The sequence below is a fragment of the Astatotilapia calliptera genome, chromosome 17 (genome assembly GCF_964374335.1).
Source record: "Astatotilapia calliptera chromosome 17, fAstCal68.1, whole genome shotgun sequence".
Lineage (NCBI taxonomy): Eukaryota > Metazoa > Chordata > Actinopteri > Cichliformes > Cichlidae > Astatotilapia > Astatotilapia calliptera.
In genome coordinates, this window is record NC_137438.1 from 1,136,906 (window position 1) to 1,158,898 (window position 21,993).

General features: G+C 40.9%; 1 protein-coding gene and 2 long non-coding RNA genes across 4 annotated transcripts; 2 read left to right on the forward strand and 1 right to left on the reverse strand.

The window, feature by feature from the left end:
- Positions 1-1,466: 1,466 nt before the first annotated feature.
- On the reverse strand, positions 1,467-19,223 carry LOC113009709 (chloride anion exchanger). Of its 2 annotated transcripts, none has more exons than XM_026148180.2 (22): positions 19,100-19,223; positions 16,726-16,783; positions 16,281-16,443; positions 14,354-14,493; positions 13,754-13,864; positions 13,510-13,670; positions 11,914-12,078; positions 11,689-11,841; positions 11,315-11,397; positions 10,310-10,457; positions 10,114-10,227; positions 9,446-9,523; positions 9,275-9,370; positions 9,061-9,167; positions 8,746-8,815; positions 7,173-7,265; positions 6,894-6,989; positions 3,377-3,604; positions 3,252-3,306; positions 2,985-3,130; positions 2,731-2,790; positions 1,467-1,784 (listed from the first exon to the last, which is right to left on the reverse strand). In XM_026148180.2, exons 3-22 carry the CDS (start codon positions 16,412-16,414, stop codon positions 1,758-1,760), a joined length of 2,265 nt encoding a protein of 754 aa, XP_026003965.1. In that variant the 5' UTR covers positions 16,415-16,443; positions 16,726-16,783; positions 19,100-19,223; the 3' UTR covers positions 1,467-1,757. The 2 variants fall into 2 exon arrangements, with proteins under 2 accessions (XP_026003965.1, XP_026003963.1); XM_026148178.2 differs by having other exon boundaries at positions 16,726-16,850; positions 19,100-19,210.
- LOC145421426 (uncharacterized) lies at positions 8,824-10,926 on the forward strand. Its single transcript, XR_013902791.1, has 2 exons — positions 8,824-9,176; positions 9,302-10,926. It is a non-coding gene; the product is annotated as an uncharacterized LOC145421426 (long non-coding RNA).
- An 857-nt stretch (positions 19,224-20,080) lies between the features above and the next one.
- Positions 20,081-21,478, forward strand: LOC145421425 (uncharacterized). Its single transcript, XR_013902790.1, has 2 exons — positions 20,081-20,335; positions 20,959-21,478. It is a non-coding gene; the product is annotated as an uncharacterized LOC145421425 (long non-coding RNA).
- The last annotated feature ends 515 nt before the right edge of the window (positions 21,479-21,993 follow it).

The window sequence follows — 21,993 nt, forward strand, 5'->3', positions numbered from 1 at the left end:
CTTGTTGCTTGTTGTTATGACTCTTATGTATGATCAATAATTTTAAAAAGTCTTATCTAGTGCCAGATTACAACAGGACAATTAGAGATTTTATTTGATGTGGCAAGAAGCCATTCCAGGATTTTCTGGTTAAACTGTGAAAAGACCGGCGAGGTGAAGGTCAGCGAGTCGGTCTGTATTATCTTTTATGAGTCATCATTATTATCATTATCATTTTTTATGATTGACAACACTTTCCATTATGTTGAGTAAAAACAAGATTCATACCTTTTTACAATACCTCAGTGCGTCTGTGTCACAGAGACTCCCAGGTGCTCCCCTGTCAACTCAGCTTAACACTCTGTTATACTACACGACTTTAATGTCATCTGATATTAGCTGTGCTGATTTGTCTCAATGTGGGAAGGTATTTTAATTGTTTTTTGTTTGATTTGTTGAACATTTTTCTCATGGGTTATTCCATCTCAAATCAGCCAGTTCGTACAACAATTACTGCTTGACTGTCAATAGTTTGCATAAAAGTTTTATGGTGCAAAATTTCAACATTTATAACTGCCATGAAATTTTAGTTTTATATATCAAATACTTAAAACTGATATTTTTATTGGTCTTTTTTGCCATCAGAATCTTTAATTTGGGACAAATGCATTCGAAATGTCAAACAACGGAATAATTAAAATATTTTGAGCATACATAAATTATAATCAGATTGAAAACGGCGGCTATGATTTCATTACATAATACTGTAAAATAAATAATGTAAAAGAACCTTTGATGTGAGACTCAAAGTCACAAAATGAAAAACAAAACAGATTCTTCAAACAACCTTTGTCTGCTGTATCTAATCTGAGATCAGTCTCATCACTCTGTTGGTTTTATCTTTGTTCAAATCAATCATTAACACAAACAGATTTTTATTCACCTGCAGTTATTGCAGGATGACAGGCACGAGGATTTCTCACGTTTGCTCATCCAGCGACACACCCATACAAACCTTTGCTGCATGTGCTGAAATTCACTTTTCACAGTTATTCTAGAAACGATGAATGAGAGAAATATTTCTTACATTTCCTATTTTAGAACTCAATTTAACATCAACAACGTGAAACAGCTAAAAGGACCAACGTGAACCTTTGATAGTCCTTAGAGGATAAAGTATAGAAATAATTGGAGACAATATATATAAATAATTGAATTTTCTGTGATGTGTTTTGTTACAATATGAAGAATTTACAGCTAAATTATAGAGTTTGTTTATTGAGGCAAAGTATGCAGTAGTCATGGTAACAAAAGTAGCATGTTGTCCAGAGCAATACTGTGGCTTTAATCATTTCTGGATAACAGTAAAGCTAACAGTAACAGTTAAGATACTTATAACCATGCCCACTGCACTTTTAATGCATGTTATCTTTTGATGTTAACATGTAACAAAGTTAATGGATTAAAAAAGGCAACAAACAGCATTATTTAGAGAGTAAAAAATTTATTCCAGCATTTCAGTCAGTTTTAACTCTTGAAAGTAATGTTACCATTGCAAAGACATTCATCCTCACCATCATGAAAATGAAAATAAACATGTCAAATAAATTATACAGTAATTGTCTACAAATCTATATGATGTATACGATAAAAAAGCAATACAATCAATGCAGTTTCATGCATTGCATTAAAAGCCACACACACACACACACACACACACACGGTTGATAGGTTCATCTTCCTCGTCTTTGGTCGTCCTCATCATCGTCACTCTGAAGTTATAACTTTGTTTGTGTGGGTGAAGCCTGTGGGAGAAGAAGGAGCTGACGTTCAGTCACGTTCAGTCAATCTCATCTGTCATCAAAGCGACTTCCTGTCACAGTCCTGGGCCATTGTGACCCAGTGTTTTGAGTTTATTTTTATGTTTAAGTCCTTTAATTTTTCGAAGTTTATTTCTATCATTAGGTTGTCATTCTAGTTCTTTGTTATTAGATTCCCTTTGTGTCTTCACCCCTCTGTTACGTCTCCCTTGCCCGTCATGTGTTTCGTGTCTGCATGTCTTGTGTTGTCAAGTTCATGTTGTCATCTCTGTGTCTCATTATGTTTCCTGTTTTATTTTGGAGAGGTCTTGTGTTCCTGTGTTCATTGTGTTTAGTTTTTCTCTTCCACTGTGACGTCATTATGTTCATTGGTGTCAGCTGTTTCCCCATGTGTTTCCACTGACAGATCACATGACCGTTGTCCTCCATGATTTTTCTTCTTTATCTTGCAGCATCAAATTGAGGACCCCTATTATTTCGGGCTGTGTATTAGTTTTGGGGCGTACTTAGTTTTTCACAGTAGTTGTATAGTCCTGTGGAAACTTTCTTTTTCATGGGACTGCATGTGTTAGAAAGCTTATCAGTTATTAAATCAAAGACTTGTCTTGGTCATCAGGCTGCTGAAATGAGTTTTTATATATATATTTTTTAAATGACCAAGTTTAACTCATTCACTGCCATTGACGTCTATAGCCGTCAATGGCAGTGAATGAGTCAATGGGTTTAACTCATTCACTGCCAATGGCTGGCAGTGAATGAGTTAAAGAAATAATAAAATTCTGTGGGGGTTTTTTCGTTTCAGAAGTTGGAAATAAATCATCGGATTTTATTTTTCTGCTTTTGGCTTCTGTATTGTAACCAGTAAAATAGATGAAAGTTATTTCTCAAAAACCACAAACACTGAAAAGCACAGTTTGAGACTGATACCTACATTTCTGTCTCTGCTCCTCAAATTGCCGGGCAGATGATGAATAGTGACTCCTGTCATTATCTGTAAAACAACATAAAGAACGTCAGATTCAATTTAGTTTCTTTTTTAAAATGTATTTATGGTCACAGCACAGTCGCCTCAAGGTGCTTTATGCTGTAAAAACCCTACATGTGTGTAATAGTATTGTGTACATATATTTCCAACAGTAAGATGTCAAATACTCCCTGAATATTGTGTTTGTTGCTCTTCTTTACCTTCTCATAATCAGACTTTTTTGGAATAGGCTCCGGATGTTTCTCCAGGATGTGCAGCATGGCGTCATGCAGTGTCAGGTAGAACATTGAAGACTGAACTTCATCATCAAAGAAGCTACAATCATGGAGTTTCTCCAGGATGTAAGCTGCAGCAGAAGGTCCAAATATGGTAGACAAACATACAGCTGAGTATGTGGCAGGTGTTTAGGTTAGCATGGTAGGCTAACATGATTACTAAACTAATACAGACAATACGCTAGTACTTACGGTCACAGGCCACAATGTAGACCTCAACCTCAACTCGGATCAGCTCTTTCAGCAGCTGCAAAGAGAAATGAATTAAACAGAGCCAGAGCGAAACATCTGCTGCTGCTGCATGAATACAAACGCACTGCTCTGAGTCCCTTCAGTCCAGAGATGTCTAAGAAGGAGACGGCGGCAAAGTCCAGGACCAGGCTGTGAATCTCAACTCTGGGAACCGCAATGTTGGCCGGAAGCTCGGCGTTCCAGTCGATCCGGGCAGGAAAGTCTTTGAAGTCAGTCGGTTGGTCCAGCTCTTCCATGTTGCTCTCGTCCTCTGATTCATTTATGGGTCCACACGAGGTATTCAGGAGGCCGATCTGTAACAGCGAAATATGTTTTCTATGTCAGACTTCACCACACGGGAACACATTCCAGATGATGAATCCATAATGAGCCTTTCTGCTCTCGCACAAGACTCTCATGTTGTGACTGATCGAGCGAAGTTGTAGACGCGCTTTAAACCAGAGACAAACTCACACATTACAAAGCCGTATAAATATCAAACACGCTGTGTCCACTGGGCTGTTTCGTTTGTTAATGCTGTTTGTCGGGTTTTCGTTAACAATTTTTGTCGTCGTTTTATCTTTCGTTCGCACTCCTACGTATAGTGTGTAGCAAGAGCATGTGCTGCTGTCAGCTCCTCCTCCTATGCTCCTTCCAACCACACGATTGGTTCAGTATAATTGTTGTTGCCTTTCATGTTGTCCGTCGAAACATGGATGCAATGAGCTTACTGACTTTATATTGAACATATTTTATATCACAGTCGAGGAACGTTTTTGCACAATATTCATTTTTATTGTTTTATCACCAGGCTCTACCTCGTATCATATTCATGCAATCGCTCATGTCTCAGATAAGTGATGCTGGACCTTGTACTGTTTGTTGTACAAATGACACTGTCATTTTTCTCCACCAATTTTATATCATACCACTGCCAATACAACAGTCCTTTAATACCTCAGTGTGTGAAGAGGACTCTCCATTTACATGCACAAACTGGAGTCTATTAGATAGATATGATACAAACCACTGCAGCACAGTACCTGTAATACCTACAGCATGTTCTAATCGCTCTAATAGGATATTATGATCAACAGTATCGAACGCTGCACTGAGGTCTAGCAGGACAAGCACAGAGATGAGTCCACTGTCAGAGGCCATAAGAAGATCATTTGTAACCTTCACTAAAGCTGTTTCTGTGCTGTGATGAGCTCTGAAACCTGACTGAAACTCTTCAAATAAACCATTCCTCTGCAGATGATCTGTTAGCTGTTTGACAACTACTCTTTCAAGGATGTTTGATATGAAAGGAAGGTTGGAGATTGGCCTATAATTAGCTAAGACTGCTGGGTCTAGAGATGCTTTTTGAGTAAAGGTTTAACTACAGCCAGCTTGAAGGCCTGTGGTACATAGCTGATTATTAGAGATAGGTTGATCATATTTAAGATCGAAGAATTAATTAATGGCAGGACTTCTTTGAGCAGTTTTGTAGGAATGGGGTCTAAAAGACACGTTGATGGTTTGGAGGAAGTAATTATTGAAGTTAACTCAGAAAGATCAACTGGAGAAAAAGAGTCTAACTTAACATCAATGGTACTAAGAGTAGCTGTAGATAATATTACATCTGTGGGATGATTACTGGTAATTTTTTCTCTAATGATAAAAATTTTATTTGTGAAGAAGTTCATGAAGTCATTACTAGTTAACATTAAAGGGATTGTTGGCTCAAAAGAGCTCTGACTGTTTCTCAGCCTGGCTACAGTGCTGAAGAGAAACCTGGGGTTGTTCTTATTTTCTTCAATCAGTGATGAATAGTAAGATGTTCTGGCTTTGCGGAGGGCTTTCTTATAAAGCAGCAAACTATTTCTCCAGGCTAAATGATGATCCTCTAGATTTGTGACACGCCATTTCCTCTCCAGATTACGAGTCATCTGCTTTAGCTACGTGTTTGAGAATTATACCACGGAGTCAGGTAGATGATAACAAGTAAGACTGGTTTCTGAGTTTTACAGCTGGGTGGACAATGTTAAGCATCAGGCTTTCAAATGAATTAAAAGTCTGTCTGGGTCTTTGGTTGATTAATAGGCTGGTGTGAAAAATTGCTGCCACACCGCCCCCTCGGCCTGTGCTTCGAGGTTTCTGGTAGTTAGAATGACTCGGGGGTGTTGATTCATTTAAACTAACATAATCATCCTGCTGCAACCAGGTTTCTGTAAGGCAGAGTAAATCAATTTGTTGATCAATTATTAAGTCATGTACTAACAGAGACTTGGAGGAGAGAGACCTAATATTTAATAATCCACATTTCACTGTTTTACTCTGTGGTTCAGATGTGGATGCTGTATTGTAGGGCTGGGTATCGTCACTGATTTCTAGAATCGATTTGATTACGATTAGATTTGAATCGGGGAAATTTTTGCCTCAGACAGTCAGAAATATTATAATTCTGATCACTTATCAGTACATATATCTATATTTTTATATCTATTAAAGAAACCTGACACTTGTGAGACTTTATCAAAGGTGTGAGCATCACAGCAGGTGCCTTTGTGTCAAAGTAGCTGAAGATAAAACACAGAAAAATGTGACGGTGATTTTCCTGGTCTGGGTTTTTATAGCAGATGACCTTAAAAATATTGTGCAGTCAAAAACGAAGTGAAGCAGAGCAAAGTTACTGAGCTTTGATTAGAGACACAGCATTTTGCAATTTTGCATAATTTCAAAAAGTTTAAATTTGTTCAGTATTGAACAGCAGAAATGAGGCTTTCTTGTCAGAAGTAAGTAAAAAAAAAAACTAAAAACAAAAACAGCGGCCGACACCGTAGACTGCTGGGTAATAAGCAGGGGTGGGTTTTGATTATTGATTTAGAGAGAGCTCTACATGAAGTGTGATTTTTATCGTGGTGGAAGCAAAACAGCAAAAGTCAGAGGAAATTCGTGACAATGTTCATGTGAAGCGAAATGTGAAGCTAGTTTGGATCGTCTTTGGCTGCTGGTTCGGTCAATATTGTTTGGAAAGAGATCAAACCTGCAGCTTCAGAATCAGCGCAAAAAGGACGTAAACACAAAGCGCCCACTGACGCTTCAGAATCAGCGAGCTGTCGGCTTTCAGCCCCGACCGTGTCCGTGCCGTCGGGTGAGCTCGCTGATTCGGATGCGTTGGCTCCGCACTTTGTGTTTACGTCTTTGTGCAGAATCCGTGTTCCTGCTCTAAATCGTTTTGTTGCTGGTTTTTAGTTTGTTTTTTGTCTGTTTGGAAGCTGACACAGTCTCTATGGAGATGGGTTTTTGGGGGGGTAGCAGGAGGAGAGAAGCTGCAGAGAGGCGTGTAAGACTGCAACTCTGCTTCCTGGTCCCAACTCTGGATACTCATATTTTGGGGGGTTTAATAAATGTGTCTATATTTCTAGAAATGAGAGCTGCTGTTTTCTGTACATTTCTAAACATGCAGATTTACAGTGTTTACCTAAATTGAGTTGAAAGAGATGAGCAAGAAGCAAATGTTAATAGTAAAAATGAGTAAATGAGGCTTCGTTGCCTTGTTAATGTGTCGACACAGGCAACATTTGTGCCGTTACTATCAAACCAAGCTCAGATACTCACAGATGTCCACTGCAACTTGCCCTTCTTCAGAAGTTTCCGTATCATCCTCACTGCTTTATTTCTCTTTCTCAACACCCGTAATGGGTTAAAGCCGACCTGGGAAGACATACAGTAAGTGTGTCATTTATCACAAGTAATCATAGGAGATAGTATCAGAGATGAGATTTTACTCCATCTATTTTATTGTCCTGTGAAGAATATGATGCTTTTTAAAAACTAAATTATCCAAACTGATGCTTTTATTCTTTAACAGCTCCATTAAAGGCAGATGTGACTTACAGCTTCCACCAGCTTGTTCCTGAAGAACTCAATGTTGGCAAAGAAGATTGGAGATGGGATCCTGAAGATCTTCACTCCTTCTGGCTCGTATATCTGCAAAGAGTTTTAAAGTACTGCAAAATCAAAATCAATGACTAGTTGTTCAAATCTCAATTTGAAAATCAGCTGGTAAACTGTCAGGTACATTTAGTATCAAAGCATCCACAAAAAGACCTTGCTTCTGCATTATTGGAGGACATAAATATCCAAACTTGGAAATACTCAAGAGCAAGAAGAGATGAAGGGGGACTCCATGGATTTTTCGATCGGGGCGCTCTGCACTCGGTCAGGTGGGTCCCAGCATCTTTGAGTTTATTTGGTGAGGTTGCTTTCCTATGTTAAACTCATGTTAAACTCATGTGTCATTTTAAAGTTAAGGGTGTAGTTGACTTATTTTGTATTACTTGTGAGATGTGTTAAGTTCTAGTATGATTATTAGTTTCTCTTGGTTGAGTTTTTAGTCAGGTTTGTGTTTCCTTTATGGGTCATTACTGTCTATGTAGGTTCTCCTGGTGCTCCGTGTTGTCAGGTGTACGTCCTTTCCTTGTTCCTGTTTTATTTAGTCTTGTGTTCCATGTTCAGTGTGTTTAGTTTAGTCTTCCTGTGGCGTTCAGCTGTGTTTCCAGGTGTTTCTACTTCCCTCATTACCCTTCTGTGTATTTAAGTCCTCTGTCTCACTGTGTTCATTGTCGGGTCGTCTGTTTATCTCGTCAGGTCAGGTGTTTCATTGAGTTTAGTTTTGCTTTGCCTTGTTTTCTGTTTTGGCTATCAGCCTCAATAAAAGCCTCGCCTTTTGTTACAGCTCGTTCTCTCTCCCGTGCCTGCTTTTGGCTCCACACCGCAAACACGCCGGCCTGCCTGGCCCTGACACACTCTGAGGGAATGTAACTGCAATGTCTCCTAGCAGGCTGGCTATGAGATAATAAGGCATAAGCACTTCCTGTGAAAAGTTTGTTGTTTTTTAGTTGTAATTAGTAATACCGCTGCTTTTGTATTGGTCATTTTCAAGACAGTCAAGTGCTTAGTTATTACGTATCCTTTACGTTATATTTAAAAACAACACTCATTCACAGATACAGTGTAAATGAGGGTAAAGTCTCTCTCAGCACCTTTAATCGCCACTGCTTTCTCTGACTCTTATAGATCTTGAAATCACATGAAACTTGCTGAGTATGTACATTTTGTAAGTGAGCTGATTGCTCTACATGCATCATAGCCTCTAATAAAAGCCTTTGCACATTACAAATGTGCATTTGTCCTTTACATAAACATTCATTCAGAGTAAGGAAGGACTCACTGTGTTCATCATAAAATCATGACCCTCTGTATTTTATTCTTTAATAGCCTACTTAAAAGACCTGGTCACAGGTTTTCACCTCTAGTTTGATCATTATTTTAATTTGTATAATTACAAAACCATACATTTTGTTGTGGCCTGTAGAACTAATCCAAATGCCTGAGATAATATCCCAACAGCTGTGTAAATATTTGAAAGGTAAACTGAAGCCACCTGAGGGGCCACACGCTAACTCACGCTGATGTAGTCCTTTCGGTCTTTGTAGATATCGGTGCCCCTGATGTTGGCCAGCAGACTGCAGCGAGGACTGAAGCAAACAAGCAAACATGACATGCTAACACGCTCACAATGATGATGATACAACGATGACAGGTTTGATGTAAACTACTGTATCATTTACAAGAATCAGCGTCACGTGTTTGTACTCGCTGTCGGGGTCATTTATCTAACAGCTGACAGAAGAAAAGCCATCACTTTGAACCTCGTGACAATAGCGTGATGAAAGAACAACAGTAATCAGTTACATGATCACATTGTACACCAAATACTCACAACTGAGTCCTGAGGATGACACTGATCAGCTCCACACCGAGGCCGACAGCCAGTCCCAGATCCAGCCCCAGCAAGAAGGCACCGATGCAGCTAGCCAGCCACACCACCTTGTTGTGGTAAGAAACATGTTGTTTACTAACAAGGAGGCCACGTGTCCTTTCTTACAACATATAAACATGGTCTTTAAGAGTACTGAAAGTTTGTGAGGTCTTACACAGTCGGCTTTGTCCCTCCTCCACAGATATGGGATCTCTCTGAACTGCATCAGACTGCCCTTCAGGTTGACGATGATCACGGCGCCCAGCACGGACTGTTAAAGCAGAGGGCCAGAGATCGGCTTTCAGAGTATAGACAGCATGTCAGAGGCACAGGGAGGGGTACATACCTTTGGTAGGGGCTCCAGTAGGAATCCAATAGCCAATGTGACGATCATCACTATGACAGCTGACAGTAAACCAGCTACCTGGAAACGACAGAAGAGGCAGAGGATTGAAAAACCAACATGATGGAAATCAGATTCTGTTTGTGCTGATTTAAAAAGGACTTTTTCAGATCAGTTGATTGATACACTTTCTCCTCTAAACACTAGAGGTCACTGTTGGCTGGCCTTTCTATTGGTCACTCGCTGTGAATTTAATGCATTTGTGCGACTGTATGTCAGAGCGACGAGCCGCAGTGTCACAGGAACTGCTGTCAATTCATTTGCAGTTAATCACAGAGTCTCTATGAACGTGTATAAACAGAAGAGAATGACAGATTCTGTGACCTGATCTCATGCAGTTGGTCATATTTAAATGTTTTCCAGGGATTCAACAAATGAATTGTAGTGAAAAAGCAAAGATTTCATTATAAAGATTTTCATTGTAAAGATACTTCAAACGTTTGTGTCACGAAACTGGACTTCAGTTTCAATATTATTCAATACAGCTTTATTTATACAGCACCAAATCACAACAACAGTCACCTCACGGTGCTTTGTACTGTAAGGTCGACCCTACAATAATACAGAAAACCCTGCCTGACATGGACAGATCCGGGATCAGCTTAGTTTACCTGAGTTTTCCCTCCTGTGCTCTCCTGAACTGCACTCCTAGAAAGAGCTGTACTCGCTGCAAAAGACCTGAAGGAAGCTCCAAAGATGTTGCTGACTCCAAAGGCTATCAGCTCCTGTAGCCGGGTCACAGAGATAAGAAATCACACTGACGTCCTGACGCGACGTTAACCTACATGTGGCTGAGTTGTTACCCACCTGGTTTCCATCTATGGTGTAATCGTGTTTTATAGAATAAACCTTGGCCACAGAGAAGGCCACAGCAAAACCCACGATGGCTATAGGAAACGCTTCCACTGCCGTTTCTTGGAAGATCTGCGGGTTTGGGGCGACTGGCGCCTCGTACCTGAAACGGTACAAGTCTGTCAGATCATTGTGCCTCTAAACATGGACACGCTCAGGTGGATCAGCCACAAGTGATAAGAGGAACAATTCAGAGCCAGAACCCTTAGCTAAAGCGTAACATTATGTTACTGTTTCAAAATACAGGCTGATGGTTCTGGGTCACTGTGACCCAGCATTTTGACCTTCTTGTATTCTGGTAATATTTTGTATTATGGCTGATGTTCAGGGTCATTCATGGTCGTAGTTATTCTGAGTGTTCTTGTTTAGTTCTCGGACTATTCGGTTCCCCTTGTGTCTTTGTCCTCTGTGTCTCTCTCTCGTGTTCATGTCTGACTTGTCTCAGCTGTGTTCACTGTGTGTTTTCTCTTCTCTGGACGTTGTGCTGTGTATTTAAGCCTGTTTAGTTCCATTACAAGTTTAGTTATTTTTGTATTTTCTGATGTTCAGCAATAAAGCTACCTGTTGAGTTTCTGTCTCGCCTCCACGAGTCTGCGTTTGGGTCCTCAAATCAAAAACATATTTAACTTTGGCCAAAGCAGAAAGAGACATAACACGTGTAAAGTTTGCATGTTGCATTTTAGAACTATGATGTTGTGGAAGTGGTTTGACCTCTCTTTGACTGCCTTTCTGATTTCACACTTTTACAGGCTCCAAAACAAACTGTTAGCTTTTAGCTATTATCACCTTATAAACGTCTTATGTACTTGTGAGTTATGCACAGTGTCAGGATATTAAAACCACAGTATAATATTACAGGGGAAGTTTGTCATTGATAACTCCTGCTGCTGATGTTCTGACTCTTTTCCAGCAAAGATAAAACAATCGACAGGTTTCACTGTGAGCTTGATGTATTCTTACCCTTTTGGTATATAACCAACAACATCAATGCCATATCTTGTCTTAAAGTCGAATGCATATGAAACTCCACATGCAATAACAGTCTGTGAAAGAAATGACAAATGATTATTCACAGCTATTTACTCTTTTAAATACAAAAGTCAGAGAGCATTTATTAACTGCAGGTGTCAACCTGGGCCGGTATCTCTCGCTGAAATCTTTTTCCGGCCCATAAATGAACATTACTCACTTTAATGAGTGTTATTCACCTGCTGAGTGCAGTCGTTACAGTGAAGAGCCAAAACCAGCGTAATAAATATCAGTGTTGTTGTTTGTGGAACCAACAAGCCTTCAAAGAGATGCAAAAATGTCAGGAGTCGTGCAGTGTTGCTCACCATGACGACCTCTATGGGGATCGGCACAGGCAGCTTGGATTTAAATCGCTCATTTATCTCCTTTACGATGAACACCACCACCATGATCACGATGGAGATCACCACATCACACACATTGGTGGAGGTGATCTTGTTAAAGATGATCTCCAAGGTCTGAAGAATGAAACCAGCAGATGAACAACCTGTTGGATGAACAGAGCAAGCTTCAAGCTGGCCTGTACTTACATATATGAGTGACAGAGGCCCGCTGATCCCTGGAACTTCCAGCCCCAACACAAACTTGAGCTGCGACACCAGAATGTGGATCGCAGCAGCTGTGGTGAAACCTGACACAAGTGTGTCGGAAAGGTACATGACAACGAAGCCCACCTGCAGAACGCCCATCGCAAGCTGCCAGAGACAGGAGTCACAAACAGATTCAGTCATTGAGGCTGAAAAACCCAACATGATAAACAAAATAGTGTATTATTAAACTGCGAGTTACCAGAAAAAGAAAAACGGTTTTTTGAATTTCTTTTAGGAATGAAAACCCTGTGACGTCCCTCTGTGTACGACTACATCAAGGTTAACAACAGCTGTTCATCTGAATGTGCTGCTTTGATTAGCAGACAGCAGCATATATGTCATGATCTGGTATTCACATCCGTAACATAAATAGCTAAACACAGTAAAAGTACCTCTCTGTGTGATTAGTATTACAAAAATACCCTTAAAGTACCGATAAGAGTCCACGTGGGACCAATGAATGTTTACATTGTCAACTGCAGTCCTCTCAACAGTTATAAAAGCAACTGCCAGTTTTCTGTAAATCACATACTTGATGAAGTGATCTACTAAGCATCATACTTTACATATAACTTTCCCTAAAGCACGGCTGTCAGAGCACACAGCAGGAAACAGCGAGGGAGTGCGAGCCTCTGCCTGCTCACTCTCTGGGCAGTTTGCTTTCAAGAGAATAATGCTGTATTTTTCATTTATAACTGTAGTTTGTAGTGCAGTGAAAAATCAGATTTTGTGTAGCATGACAGATCCTGTCTTTGATTACACAATTGTTGCGCAGGAGTAACATGAATAACTTGAGTTTATTACATAACTACTTTCTAACTACTGTAACTGGGCTGCTTATTGTTCCTGCCATCACTTTCTCTAAAGACTTGAAAGAAAGGCGGACGTGAAATGTAAGAGTGAGATTCTAGGTCAAATATGACATGATCATATATCCTCATTGCTCTGTGACTCTCGCTGCAGGTAATAACTGCTCTTGTATGGAGCTCATCTTATCCCACCTCAGTCCAAAGCTAACAAACCCAAACGTAGTAAGTCCATCTATGAGCGCCTCTCATGCTCACTGACTGGGATTTAGGTTTGTTTCACCTATTCCAAAAAAAGAGCACAGCCTTCTTGGTGCGTCCAGCTAACCTTCGCCTTAAACGGATAAATGTGAGAGTACAGTCAATATTCTCATGACTTTTAAAATGTCAACCTACTTTTCAGTCCGTCAGTGTTTTCATGCTAACACTATTATGCTACATTTGCTGCTCAATAGTATTTTTTGATGGAAAGATGGAGCGAAGTGTGCTCCTTTGAAAGCCAGAGCTCACAAATGAAGTTGTGATGAACGGCTCTCAAGGAGCCTTATTAAGAAGGACGAAACACAACATCTGTTTTCTGTCAAGGACACAAAGCTTTTTGTTGTTTCCACATCACAAACGTATGTTTGAGATCCTACAGGTTTGTGTTTGATCCTCAGAAAGCATGCTTGTTGACAAGGTGACTCAGTGTCGACTAGAGCAACTTATTGGCTGTGGCGAGCCGATTCACCTGCATGATGCCGGCAAGGAAGGTGACAGAAGAGGCCACCAGCACTCTCTGCTCGTCTCTGGTCAGGCCTTCAAACCCCGTGATGTTGAACGCCGGCCCCTCGTCTGGGACCAGCCTGGTGACCGCCGAGCCAATCATCAGACAGAGCACTGGAAACGGACCTTCGGGGAGACAGGAGGATGGCAGATATACTTACACTCTAACATTTAGAGAGCAGCTACATAGAAATGGACGATGGCCTTACCCACTGAGATGTGTCTGGAGGTGCCGAGGAAAAAGTAGATGATAACAGGGAAGAAGGCGGAGAAGAGCCCATACCAGGGTGGCAGAGAGGCCAACAAACAGTAGGCCAGCCCTGCAAGACAGAAACACCAGTTGAGTAAATCTCTGGGCTCTCAATAAGTAAGTAAAGTACACAAAGGTTAAAGAACCCGTCCTCCTAATTTCTTTTTACATCTATACTGTTACGATGTCACCTCCACTCACCTGCTGCTGAGGAGCAGCCAATTAAAAGAAAGCTGCTAAAGGTTTCAAAGGGCTGCACCAACATGCAAATTGATCTATAAATTTAATGTTTTCCTTTTTCTGAATGTTTTAGATGATATTGTGTCTCCATTAAAATGAGCAAAATCATCAAGCGATGAAATGGTTATTTCCTCATTTCCAAGCTGCTGTTAAGCACACTCACTATCGTTTAAACAGCTCAGATAAGAGCGCAGAGGTTCTCACAGCTGTCTGTTATCACAGGTTATCACAGTTAGTCAGATAGGGCCCAAGCTGCACAGTCATTATTGTTATCATTACTTCACAGAGTTCAGAGGCTGTAACTTTCTGTGATACTCACCTTGCAGCACAGCCACCAGTCCAGTGCTGACACCGGACACGATGTCACCCAGCAGCCATTCTTTGAATCGGTACGCTTTCATCCAGCCGATGACTGGGAGAAGAGACAGAGCCGTGCTCTTGGCTCGTTTCGCGTCACATCTGAAACGATAATGAACCAAAACCAGAGTAACCACTTTTTACATTTATGCTTCACAAGATTATTTAAACTGATTAAAGTGTACAAACATCGATCAGTTTAAGTCCTGCGTTTGTTTGTTCTTTTTAAAGATATGAAAAATATATTCTGCACAGCAGGAGAAACGTCTTCAATGAGCTCCACCCTGCCCAATTACGACTTTTGAATTAGTTAATATCACAGAAATACTAATAACTATATAAAGTGAACACATTATTTTTATTTAGATCTGCGCTGTCTTAAGATAAATCCATCCACATAGTTACACCCACATTATCCTGTAGAAAGCACAGGCCTGCCAGCGTTTCACCAAAGCACCCGCTACATCTCATTTTTAACGTTTTAGACATCAGTGACAATCTTAATGTCAGACGAGTGCTGATCTGCGTCGCGGCTGGACTGGGACAAAAACATCGACCGTGACATATTTGGTCCGACTGGCCCGACGTGATCACCCAATAAACACATAATGTATTTCTATATAAAGGGAGAGAGAGACTGTCATGGATGCATCATGTACGGATGTAACTCTGTTTAAAACTCGTGCTGTCAACCAGAGGCTGCGAGGGCTGCGTGTTGCTGGTGCAGCAGCACCGACAGCTGACATGTCCGGTAATCTCACACATTCTGCTTTATCTATTTTTACTTAGTTTTTCTCTCTTTGCTTTTCTGCTCAACTTTCTCGCCTCTCGTGTGTGCGCACAGAGGGGAGGGCCCGGCTGCGGTAAGAGGCTCGATTAGCCAATCCGGTGTCGGTGATGAAACTGGACTAACGCTGCCTGTGCGTGTGCGTGTAGGGTCAAAATAATAAGAATCTGGATTTTTCAAAAATGTTCAGACTTGAAACTACAGTAAAATTGATATTGTGTACCTGTGTAGTCTAACGTCACGCTGAGTATCAAAGCATTAAAGCACCATTAATATAAAGATAGACAAACACAGCAAACAGCAGGATTAGGGCCACATTGAGAAAAAAGATTAGTGATCATTTCGAGTTTAAAGATGAAAATCTATTTTGAGATAAAATGGTGAAATGTGGTTGTTTCAAGACAAGCTGCCCTCCACCCTCGGCAAAATGTATACTGTAGACAGTATCACTGAGAGTGAAATCGCACGTCTCTGTTAGCACATGAACACTGTGTGGTGATGGCGCAGGAAAAAGCTCGGAAGGGAAAAACACACAAACTTGGAAGAAAACGAAACAGGTGACAGTGGACCGATGATAGCGGTGGTTACACCCTCGTGCAATAAAGAAGATGCATGTTGTAACACAAGACACGATAAGACAGCTGATCAAGTTCTTTCACAAGACATTTTGTAGATGTTAGAGGAGCTGCGAGTCTCCACATTCCCACCGTTTCCCTCAAAATACTATTTCATGTTTAATCTCAAAATGTTGACTTTAATCTAATAGAGATGAAGCGCCTTGAGGCGACTGTTGTTGCTGTGCTATACAAATACATTTGAATTGAATTCAATCTCAAAATTAAACTTAATACTTGTCTTACATAACACATAATGTTTTTGTATCAGGTAAAGTGTCTCGTCAGACCTTAATCACTATAAACGTAACCTGTGTAAACTGAGCCAAACAAGCTTGAACCTTTGTTGATGGAAATGAGAGCAGCTGCTGCTGAATCACCACAGTTCATCAAACCTTTGCAGAGTCGTCGTTTGGAACGTAGGTTTGCATCCAGTGATCACAGGAACCAAACAGAAAACACAGCAAACAGTCTGACATGTTGCTTACGTGAAATATTGCTTGATGTGGTCCAGCATAGTTTTGCGGTGCCTGTAGATCTTTTCATGGTCCTGAGCGAAGGACTCCTCCGAGTACAGCGGCCTGGTCACTACGTACTGCTGAGCTGCCGGGCGCATCATCATCTCCTTTGCTGCTTCCTCTCTGTGTGGCTCTGAGGTCCATTAATCACATCAGGTTAGCAAAAGGATCCCGTCCTTCCTTTGAACATCACTTATCAAAGCACATTAACAGAAAACAGCAAAGGTCCAGACCCCCAAATACAAGACAGAGCACATAAGGCAGGTCAGAGCGTGCGTCGTCCCAGAGGGTGAGATTGTCAGGTTGAAGAAACACCAGAGAAGTTTGGTTTGAGTGTTAGCAGTCCTCACTTCCCCACAGCTCCCTCTTTACTTTCCAACACGTACGTATATGCAGAGCAGCTCGTCCTACATACCTGAGAGCGTCCCAGTCTGTGTCGAAGCTTCCGCCGTCTCTTCCTCCTGCTCCAGATCCTGGAAATCAACTGGGGTCTCAGACGCTCGTGCCACCAATAAATACCATCTCTCCCACTTATCACAACTGTAATTATTAACAGCAGTGACGATGATGTCATTCTTTCAAGTAGGATTACAAATGCTGGATGTCTGACGTACCCTTGACCTTTGTTCTCACTGATAACCTGCAACTTTTAGTAGCTCGAGGATGTGGACAGCACAAACAGGATAGGATAAAACTCAAGTAGCATGTTAGGAGGGGACACGGCTTTAAAGGTTGTTTGTGCCGTTGTGCACCTGGTGTGTGTGCTGCAGGAAGCAGGTTTGTCAGTATCTAAAAAGTTAAACCACGCCCACACTGTGGCATTAAAGTTAAACATGTTCACATGTGTGCAGCTTTAAGTCAGCAGGGATGGAGAGTCATTATAAACTGGGTTAGAAATTACAATGAAACCGTTTTTCTTCATGAATGTGTGCATGACCAACATGGCTCAGTCCAGTCTTTGTTATGCCACATCATGCTGAATGATCAGCCACAGTGCAGTGGTCAAAACCCTCTGAATTACAATCACTTTCCACTCTTTGGGCCTTATTTCTATCAGGAGACAAAACTGAAGAGTCGCCGTTGGTTGTTTAAGTTCACAACCAATAACCACATCGGTTGTGAACATTATAAATTCACATAACGGGTGCAAAGAGTTTTAAGGCGATATTTTAGAAAGTACGACACAGCTGATGTACATGAGTAAAAAACACCACAAAACCTTTCTGCACCTGTTTCTTGTTTTTCAGTCATTAAAGACGCTGAATATTCGTCCCACCACGTAGAAAGAAATCATTGCACTTCATGCTCCTGATTGGTGCATTTCAGCAGGACAATGTGAACTGGGCCTCACAGCAGAAGGGCCTGTGTGCTGATCTGAATCAGACTCATCAAATCAGTTCACAGATGTTTCCTGACTGCTGTTAAAAGAACGCTACGCACTGGTAAACGTGGCCTTGTAACAACTTTTAAAGATGTTTTCCTTCCAGCAAATTCCAAATGACCCTGTGATCTTGTTAAAATGGGACATAAACATTCGACATGTCTTCCATTGTAAATAAAACGGGTTTATTTTTCATTTCCATTTCACACAGCATGTGAACGTCTGTGGAATCGGCGTTGTGGTTTGTTTTAATCGTCAAGTCAAGAAGGTTTGATTTCCTCACACATGCGTCCACGGTATTTCTCAAACTGTGCTAAGCAGTGATGTGTTCTGCTTGTTTCAAATGTCGTTGAATGTCCAGTCATTTATATCATAATTGTGCTGAAAGACAAGCTGTTTCTAATGATGATAAACTAGATTTGTAACTTGTGAAAGAAGAACGTGGTGGAAAAAGTCATAAATGGCCTGCCTGCTGCTTTATGTGCTCCTTATCTGTTGCTTATCACTCATAAGATAACAGCAGCGACAAATAAGGTGTAAATGTTGTGTCAGTCCGGTCTTTGTTGCAGACTCATAGTATTGTCCCACAATAAACAAACACCAGTGAATAAAACACTGTGTGCTTGATTTAGTGCTGCTGATAAAAGATGGAGACGATGTTCATGCAGAGAAAAGGCCTCTGTACTGATTGAAATACTATCATTTTATTTCCTTCATTTAAAAGTCGTATTGATGAGGCCTGACATGCTGCTCTGTGTACAGCTAATGAGCCCTTCTGACTGCAGCTGGCCTCTCTGATGATCTGATCAGGGTCTCTGCACTGAGCCACTGTCTTGTTTTAAACCAGAGGTGATCACGCTCCAGAGGCTGTCGTGTCTAAACTTTGGAGCAGCTTGCTGCAGCTTCAAAACTCATTTCCATGGTTCAGCTTCTCTTGAATCTTTTGCCCATCGGCCTTGTATGTGTGCAGGAGTGTGTAGTAATGAATGAAGGTTTGCATCTGCACATTTTTAAAATCCAAACTGTTAAACATTGTGTAAAAAAGTGCTACATGAATAGTTAATTTTACTACCACCCGAGACATCTCCAGTAGGACAAGATGATGTACCTGGAGCAGTAAAAGCAAAGAGTTTGGATACTGTAGTCGACGCGAGGTCTGTATCTGACAAGCCAAAAGCTGAACTGAGCGTTTTTTTATCTCAGTTTCATTTTCTCTGGAAAGGGTTCAATCAAAATTAAACAAATAAGCCTGAAGATGTCGACATAACAATCTGGTGTGTGCTTGTAAAATCAGAGTCCTAGCACCTAATCTTCTAAGGTGCGTGAAAAACAGAAAACCTGAAAAGTTAGATATGTGCTGACACCAGTCCAATGTTTGGAACATGTCATGGTACGAATAAAGTCTTACTGTCAGGGCTGTGTGTGCGGGCAGGTGGAGATGTGGATCCAAATGCAGGACTCTGAGGGAAATGTGACTGAAAACCACAGCTTTTATTGCTGCCACGAAACAGAAACAGGAGCACACAGGCAGGATCTGAGGAAAACACAGGGCCAATATACACAGGGTGGTAACCAGGGAGTGAGCAACAGGAGGGAGACACAGCTGGGAGAAACTGGACTAACGAGACAGGGGAGCAGCAGAGCTGAATCACATGAGACACAGACCTTCACAATAAAACAGGAAACAAGAAACCACTAAACAAGGACGCAGACAGAATATAACACATGAAACTCGAACTATAAAAACATGAGACACAACCAAGGAACAAATCCTTAAACGTGAATAAGCAGAAACCTGTAATAATGGTCAACAATGCATCCGAATAAGAATACAATCAACATTAAACCAAACACGAGAACTCAAAACACTGACCCAGAGCCGTGACTCTTATTGTCACATTTTAGTGAGCAGGTATCTCCTGTATGTTTCTGTCCAGTAGACTTTGAGTCCTGCAGTGTTTGGGCAACAGTGTCTGCTCTGACACTGCAAAGCCACAGGTTTGTTGTGGGACTTACTGCTAAACCTAATCAAGTACTGCTGGTGCTGTAAGTTAACCAGAGAGCTGAAATTACAAACATGAAACTAAAACAACAGGAAACTCGGCTCTCTTTCGTCACATTTTGTCAAAATGTGCATCGAAAGAGTCCAGAGTCGGGAAAAGTCCCAGTTTCTCAGTTTTAATAAACACTTTAAAGTGAGTAGAATAAAATACCTAATACTTACACGACACTTTCATTTCAGAAGGAACAGTGAGCCCTCCATCTTTGGTTTAGATTTGAGTATTAGGAGACGCAGACATACAGACACCTTTGTGCTTTCAGTTTGTCCTGGATTAATTAAATGCATTGTGGGAGCGCAGCGGCATTTTCGGGGTCTATGAGTCAAAACAAACACACTGTGTTGGAACGACGATTACAAGATGCTTAAAAGCAGCTCAAAAGAGAACGGACTGCATAGAGACCGATTTCGTTCAGAGGCGAAGCGGCGGTACTTGCAGAAAATAGCCTGCATTGGAAATGTGGACCCGTATGAAATACGGCCGTGGAGTAAAAACCCTGAAGACCAACCGCTATTGACGTAGCCTGACATATTCTCGTACCTTATCTGTGGAGTCAGCGCGTACAAGTCGTCATTCAAACAAAGGTAAGTCAGCTCGAGTACTGCGAGTGAAATGCGTTTGATTTCCATCCGAACATTCACATTAGTGCAGCATAAATTCATTCATGAGGGGAAATTACAGTGAGAACATGTGGAGGCTGTTAGAGGGATAACATAGTGAGTTCAGTGCATTGATGAGACACTGTCCTGAAGGATTTAGTTACTCTTTATGGTTAAAGAAATTGCAATGATTTATTAATGTTTATTATAAATAATTCTAATTATACATCTTGCGTCAATATTTGTATCTTGAGTCACTAAAAATACATTTTATTTTAGTTTTATACATTGATTAATGACCTGCAGAATCTCCTTATCATATTAAGTGACTCATAATTGTCACTTTATGCTTTCTCCATCTCTACAGTGATGGCATCCTTGCATTACATACTTTAGGTTCATTTTCTGCAGGCAGGTTTCTGACAGAGAACAGGCAGGTTTACACTATAACCTGCAGCGATGGACACATAAAGAAATGAAAAATGACATGTATGTGCTAACTTTCTAAACACTTTGTTACATTTATGATAAAGTAGATTAAACACATCTGTGTCGGCCTTGGCTCATAGTTCTTGTCTTTAAATGAACTTTGTCTGTGTGTGTTTCAGGTCCTGCACTCTCAAAGACTGAATGAACCAGCATTGCAGCCATGGGTCACTGTGAGCATCACAGGGAAGGTTGAAGCCGCCCGCTGCACCTGCATGGCCGGAGTCGCAGAGACCTGGACCCACGTCACTGCTCTTCTGTTTAAAGTAGAAGCAACAGTGTTGATCCGTGGCACAAGGACTGTTACAGATGAACCTCCATACTGGGTTTTGCTGGGTAATGTGACCAAGATACAGCCAGAGGTTGGCCATAAGATAGACTTCTCCTCTTCAGCTGCCCAAAAAAGGCTCTTGATCAAAACATTCACAGACCATCTGTAGTGACAGGTAAAAGGAGCCGTCCTCAAAAAAGAAAAACCCCACCTGCTACTGTGGAGGAGTCGTCACTGCTATAATGCCATCATGTTTTATCTAGGGGTCTAGATTTATGCCTGTAGTGCACTGCCGTGTAAATAATTTGCATTTACTGAATATGTACTGACTGAGTCCCGCTGTTCAAAAGTTGAATAAAGAAACAAAGTAATTTTTGCCTCTTTTTTTAAAATTAAAACCACTTCATAGAACATCACATCAGTTACAATGATGATGTCATTTATAGTTTACAAATGACAAAATGTTTACACAAAATCATGACAGTGTTTACATGATATCACCCACTACTAACATTACTTTATTTACTGTGTCTTTTGAAAAAATACAGCTATTTATACAGCAAAAGACTAAAGAATATTTAACAGGAGCAGGTTTCATTTTCCCTGGTTTTATTATCACACTGTTCACCAAACGCAGCAAACCTTCACCATCTTATCCAGAAGGGTCACCTCTTCACCCTCACATGGAAGAAGTAATCTGATTGGCATGGTGGTATGTTTGAAGCAGGTCCCTCGTGTAGCGCTGGAACTCAGTCACGATGTTTCATCCATTTCATGGGCTGGTTTGCTGCAATAATGCCAAATAATTAGCAATGACGTCACAATGACCGTTCATTGATCTGAGCATGCTCAGAATGATCCACAGCGCTCCTTTGATCCTTTGATC